Raw genomic sequence first — 6,280 nt, forward strand, 5'->3', positions numbered from 1 at the left:
TTAATATTTTTATGAGCAGTTGAAGCGGTCGAAAGACGTTCAGAATGAGACATGTCTTCAACCATCTCTCGACCGGTTTTGAATCACCGTAAGCCCGCTTCAACGTTCGCAAAGATTCTGCACACGAAATTTATTTGAAAATACAAAATTTGAGACAAACTCTTTGTTCGCTATTTTTATCCATTCCAAAAATCAGAACGCACTACTGAGGTTTACTGGTTGGGAGATAGCGCTAATATTTGGCATAGTAATTAAGCACAGTCCCGTCAGCATTTTTTTTAAATATCACCTACCCCGGGAATTTAATTACGATTTGCGCGTGCTTTTTTGATCCAATGTAATTCTGATAGAGGTATGAGATCGCTTTAATATTACACTTTATGTTTAGTGTGAACATTTTAGTTTAATATGTTAGTGCCCAATGGTCAGGCCGCAGTTGATCCTACCTATAGGCTTTTGTAGAGCTTTTATTACTGAATTGAGTATACAAATTTTAAAAGTAAAAACGAATTACTTTATTAAATTTTAGTAAATTAAACAAAAATAATATTTTATTATGAAAAGTGTGGGAGCGTTGAAAAGATAGCAAAACGCGGTACATACTACGCCCACTTTCGAAATAAATTATACAAAATTGTGTTCAAATATTTATATGAAAGTTGTTACTATACTAGAGTTTTAGTTTCTCATAACTGTTAGGTATTGTTCTTTTATAAGACTTTGCATGGAAATTTTCTTTTCTTCTCTTTTTTCTCTCTCTTCTCTATGTGAGAGAGTGGGATATATATTTTCTTTCTGTGAAATATGGCATCAACTTCATCCGGTTTCGATTGTAATTGGCTATACGATTCAGGGGCATCCACAATGGAGACTTTGGGGTTCAAACAACCCCGTTTTGAGAAAAAGTTGCAAATGATGTATTTCAGTACATTATATTGGGTAAAAAAAAAAAATAAAAAAAAAAAAACATAACAAAAGGCATAACAAACTTCCTAGATGTACAGAAAACAGATGAGCTGAATATTGGAATGTGATCCATTAGAATTGAATGCAGATGCTTTATAGTTAAATCGAACTTTCAAATAATAGGTAATAATAAAAATACTTTCGTAAATGCCAAAATGGCTAAATGAGCGTTTAGTGGACTCAGCGTCAGGCGAAGCAACTATTCGAACGATATTTGTTAAACGAAACATTCTCAAAATATTGTTGGTTGATTGCAATATCAAACTGATGGACCTCTATGGTCACTATAAAAATATTAAATGACGATTTGATATATCGTGTAGAAAAATTTAGGAATGTAAACATTCTGTGCAAAATGGGAGTCACGCAAGATCTCAATCGATCAAGAACCATACTGAATTGATGATTATAAGTAGTTTTGGAGCTTGATAATCGTAGTAAATCCAAATTTTTGGTCGAACGCACGAAATATGGCTACGTCATTTCACTTCGAAGTGCAAGCGATAATCTTCAGAGTTGACTGCATGTGTTGAAACGAATCTAAATGGTACGAAAGATGAAAAAGGTCTGTCGGCATATTTATAGGAAAAGAATAATATTACGAGACCATATTGAAAGAGGAAATCCTACCAACAGTGACTATTCAAAAATATTATTGAAACACTTTTAGGCAGAAATCGCGGAAGCTTGATAGCAAATTTTCATGCGACGGTCTTTGAAATACTTTCGCATAGATCTTATACTCTGCATATGCAGTAACCATTACATCTACGAAAAATGTTGAAACTCAGAGACAACTCATGAGTTAGGTCTCTGATTTATTGAGCAATATATATAGTATAGGTGTCCTGAACCTCTAACACAGGTTAACACTCATTTAATTATCGAACCGTTTTGGTAATTTTTCTCCATTACAAAGTAAAACCAAATATCTTACGCCTATTTTGTAATAATACCTAGTAAATGGAAGAATTACCCACTCGTATAAATACAAAATGCTTTATTTTTCTAAAATATGTCACATATCATTTAAAAATTTTATTAAAAAGTATATTCGTTTAATTAAATTCGTAAAAGTTTTGATCTATTCACTCAACTTCAACACTTAACTACTGGCGACTTTTCACTTTCCCCATGAGCTCGAATGAGCACTGGCAGAGGACTGAGCACTGGCATAAGCACCGCTACCACCGTAACCACCATAGCCACCGGGGCTGCCACCACCACCGCCACAACTATTGCAACTACCGCCGCCACCTGGATGACCGCCATAACCACCACCACCACCACTTGGATAACCACCACTGCCGCCATATCCCCCATTGCCACCGAAGCCACCACTGTTGGCGGAGCTGAAGCTACTCGCACTGCTGGATGCATAAGAGCCGCCGAAACCGCCACCACCACCGCCGCCGTGGCCACCATAGCTCGGTCCAAAGCCACCGCCGCCATAGTTGGGTTTATAACCGCCGCCGCCGCCGCAGCCACCATATCCACAGCCGCCACTACCACCGCCATATCCGCCGCCACCATAACCACCGCTGCTATAGGAGGGTACTTGCTTAACAGCGTACACTTGAATGCTGGGGGCGCCATAGCCGCCGTGACCACCACCGCCACCACCAAATCCACCTCCTCCGTAACCACCACCGCCACCGCCACAGCCGCCGCCGCAACCTCCGCCACCTCCACCGAAGAGCAAAGATTTCTTAAACTCTTTCAGTTTATGTAAAGTGGGCGTGGCATGGCAGATACCCAGCAATAATATACAAATCACTAAACGTTTCATAGCGCGGACGTTTTAATCCCACGAACCAGCGGACGTCTGTAGTCCTTTAACTCGAGCGAAAATTTCTCTTTTTTAAATTTCGCGAAATCCGTGGAAGTTCTATTCCGTTTGTCACCTCTTCTTAACACTTGTCAGTTTTTTTAGCGACTGATTTGCCTGGATGCGAGCTCCAGCACATTTATAGTTAATCATTTGGGAATTTTATTCTAAACATGTGTGAGCTGACAAGTGCCAGCGTGTTTCGCTCAATTTGTCTGTGTTGGGAGTAAGGGATTGGTGGTGGTGGAACAGCTGTCGGAATCGTGAGCTTCTGATTTCAATTCAAAATCAAAACAAAAATATAAATCTAAAAAGAAAACTAAAAACATAAACAAAGTGCGGGTGCCGACATCGCCGTCCCTGTCTCGTACACAGTCAGTGCTCAGCTCACACCGTCATACCGCTCAAACGAAGATACATAGTATGTAGCGCTAGAGCTTCTCATCACCCATACCCTGTTTCGGCTTCGTTGATCTATCGTTCAGTGACGTGGAACGAATTAATGAGTGGTATACCCAAACAAGTGCTGCAGTTGAGCTACCCACTGATCGTAAATCAGATAAGATCCCAGATGCTTTGAGACACTTTTACTGCTGAGAAGTGAATTTTGCAATGACATATTTTTGGAATTACTAATAGTCTACTTATAAAACGTGAAACTATATATTTTATTTGAAGATCTTAGAGATTAAGAGACAAAGGTGGCTCAAAGACGTGCCCAGCTCTACTGGAAATTCCCCTTAGCAAGCATTTTAAATCCACAAATTCATTACATTAGACCTTGGTGATGCGGATTGTGGACCATAATACTCTTTATATACTATATAGGGATTTTTACATATATCTCAGCGCAATGAAGTTTGTCTTGTCTGTTATGCGATCGGTCACCAAGTCCGGTTCAATAAAGATCATATTTCATAAAAATAAAATAAACTCTGGATATACAACCTTAAAATAAATGAAATTGCAAACGTTCCCCATGACACACAGAAACTTCAATTTTAATGGACAATTTTTTTTTTATCATTCGAAAGAACATTCTTTGGCATTTATTTTTAGAAGATTATCTCTTTAAAATGTAGGTCGCGGCTCCGTCCCAGATCAGATCATCAGATGGTCTATTTGTTGGGCTATTTCATGAAGTAGGCTATTTTCATGAAGTAGGACTAAGTTGACAAAAAATCGCGAAGATTACATAAAACTTTGTAGTATTAACAAAGCGTCTTGAGCTTAGTTTACTTTTATCATCAAATCAAAAATAATAGAACATATTTTGACAACAGTGGCCCAAATTACGGGGAAGGATTGTCTGACTATTTTAAAAAGCTTCTAATAAATCAATTTCCTATTACTTTATGGGAGATATGAAATCCACTTATGGCGATATTAAATTCTATAGCATCTCTGGAATATTGTTCTAAATTTTCAAGTTGATCCGGGTAATAGTTTCGCAGCTACAGCCTTGAGAACTTGTGCGCCGTCTTTAAACGCGTTATTCTCGAGACTGTGTTTTTGAAATTGGTTGGCAAAATTTCCCGAGAACTAGTCTACCGATCTTCATGAAATTTTACAGATATCTTTGAGATACAATTCCTAAACACTTGTACGAAAATCTATTTTTTTCGGTTAAAACTATTTTTTCGATTACAACTAAATTCTAATAAAATACTTCATTTTTTGTAGGAGAAAAAAATTTTGAAAATGACTGTTCTTATCCGAGAAAATTCATCATTCTTACTCGAAATCCATGTAACCCTTAATGTCCTTTTTGGCTATTACTATAATATTCGCTAGAAACACTTATATACTTTGGTAAACTGTCTAACTGTTTTAAAATACCGACTATAGCGTATACATCGTAAACTTTGGCATCTATTTGTGAGTATTCCACTATTTAAATTATAATCAAACAATTGCAAGTACAGACAATTAATTCATAGGTGGCTCGCTTGTTCAGTACTCAATTGCGCTGGGACCAATATTAACGCTCATAAAATAATTTCTCCTTGCGTGCTGTCCACTGGGGAATTCCGCCAACAACGTTCTGGCGTCATCGCAGCGCGAACTTCCGCGCATATTCCCATCAGCAGGCTACTGAACTTGATAAAGATCCAGCAGGAAAAATAATGTATAAGTAGTATACGAAGTTTTATATATACCAAACCCACTTAAAATAAATGAAATTGCAAACGTTCCCCACGACACACAGAAACTTCAATTTTAATGGGCAATTTTTTTTTATCATTCGAAAGAAGATTCTTTGGTATTTATTTTTAGAAGACTATCTCTTTAAAATGTAGGTCGCGGCTCCGTCTCAATTTTCAATGATTTTGACGAATGACACGCGTGATGTTTTGCTACAAGACCTACATAAATCGAAGTGGGATGGTCCGCATAGACTTTAGACTTTACATTTCCCCACAGGAAAAAATTGTACTGTGTGATATCACACAATCTTCTTGGCCAATACACCGACAGAAAAATATGAAATTATTTTCCCATCGAAGTGTTCTCTCAATAAATCCATCTGGTTGACGGTCACATCGGCAAAATTTGTGAAGAAATATGGACCAATGATTCCACCGGTCCACAAACCACACTAAACCGTTCTTTTTGATGATGAAATGGCAGCTCTTACGTCTCTTGAGGTTGCGGCAATTTTGCTTGTTTACATACCCATTGAGCCAGAAATGGCCCTCATTGCTGAACAAAATTTGGCTCGAAAACGTCGAAACGTCGTCTTTTAACTTTATAAGTCGAGCGACTTCAGTTCTTGCACGAGCTGTATTTTGTACGCTTTTAATATATATTTCGTTCCATACTTCAGTCCGAGTTGCTGTGAACGGCGCTGATTCGACTCTCCGCGCTCTTCGTTTACACTCTCAGCTACGGCTGTACTTGGTCTATTCGATCGCATATTATGTAATAATGAATGCTGGGCTTCTAGATGAGTGATGGTGATTACATTATCCATAAGTTTTTTCTAACGTAGGGTTGCCATATTTCTGTAAAGTTTAGTATAAATCCTTTAAAAAACTTTCTACGCAATTTTATTCAAGTTGTAGGTAATAAAAAGATTTTTCACTTTTGCTTTAGCATTTTTTTCACATAACCTAAAAATTTATCGCAAAATGTAACCAAGTTTGTGTTCTTTATTGCCATCTTTAAAAAAAAAGGTTTAAGAGGTTTAGATAAACTAATCATTTTTAGTATAGTAGGCTTCATCTTGAATTGAAATTTCAAGTTTTGGACAAAAGTTAAATTCATTTATTTTTAGGTAAATAATTGTTATAACTGAACGTTTCGTGTGGATGCCATCAGAGAGTTTAAACAGTTCGCATATTTCCTACTGGGGTTAATCAATCGAGTGTCTTAGGTAAATGTGTGTGTTTTCCCAAATGGCAGAAATATTTATTTACTTATGTTATATTCATTGAGCTAAATAACTGATATTCTGCAATGTTAACAGATCGCTGCGGTCATTGG

The 6,280-nt window shown here is 37.3% G+C and overlaps 1 protein-coding gene across 1 annotated transcript; it reads right to left on the reverse strand.

The window, feature by feature from the left end:
- Window positions 1–1,949: 1,949 nt before the first annotated feature.
- LOC108971008 (acanthoscurrin-1-like) lies at window positions 1,950–2,914 on the reverse strand. The gene has a single exon (XM_018936772.1). The coding sequence runs from the start codon at window positions 2,753–2,755 to the stop codon at window positions 2,090–2,092; it is 666 nt and encodes a 221-aa protein (XP_018792317.1). The 5' UTR covers window positions 2,756–2,914; the 3' UTR covers window positions 1,950–2,089.
- Window positions 2,915–6,280: the final 3,366 nt, after the last annotated feature.

Source organism: Bactrocera latifrons, unplaced genomic scaffold (genome assembly GCF_001853355.1).
Source record: "Bactrocera latifrons isolate USDA-ARS-PBARC rearing strain unplaced genomic scaffold, ASM185335v1 scaffold_32, whole genome shotgun sequence".
NCBI lineage: Eukaryota > Metazoa > Arthropoda > Insecta > Diptera > Tephritidae > Bactrocera > Bactrocera latifrons.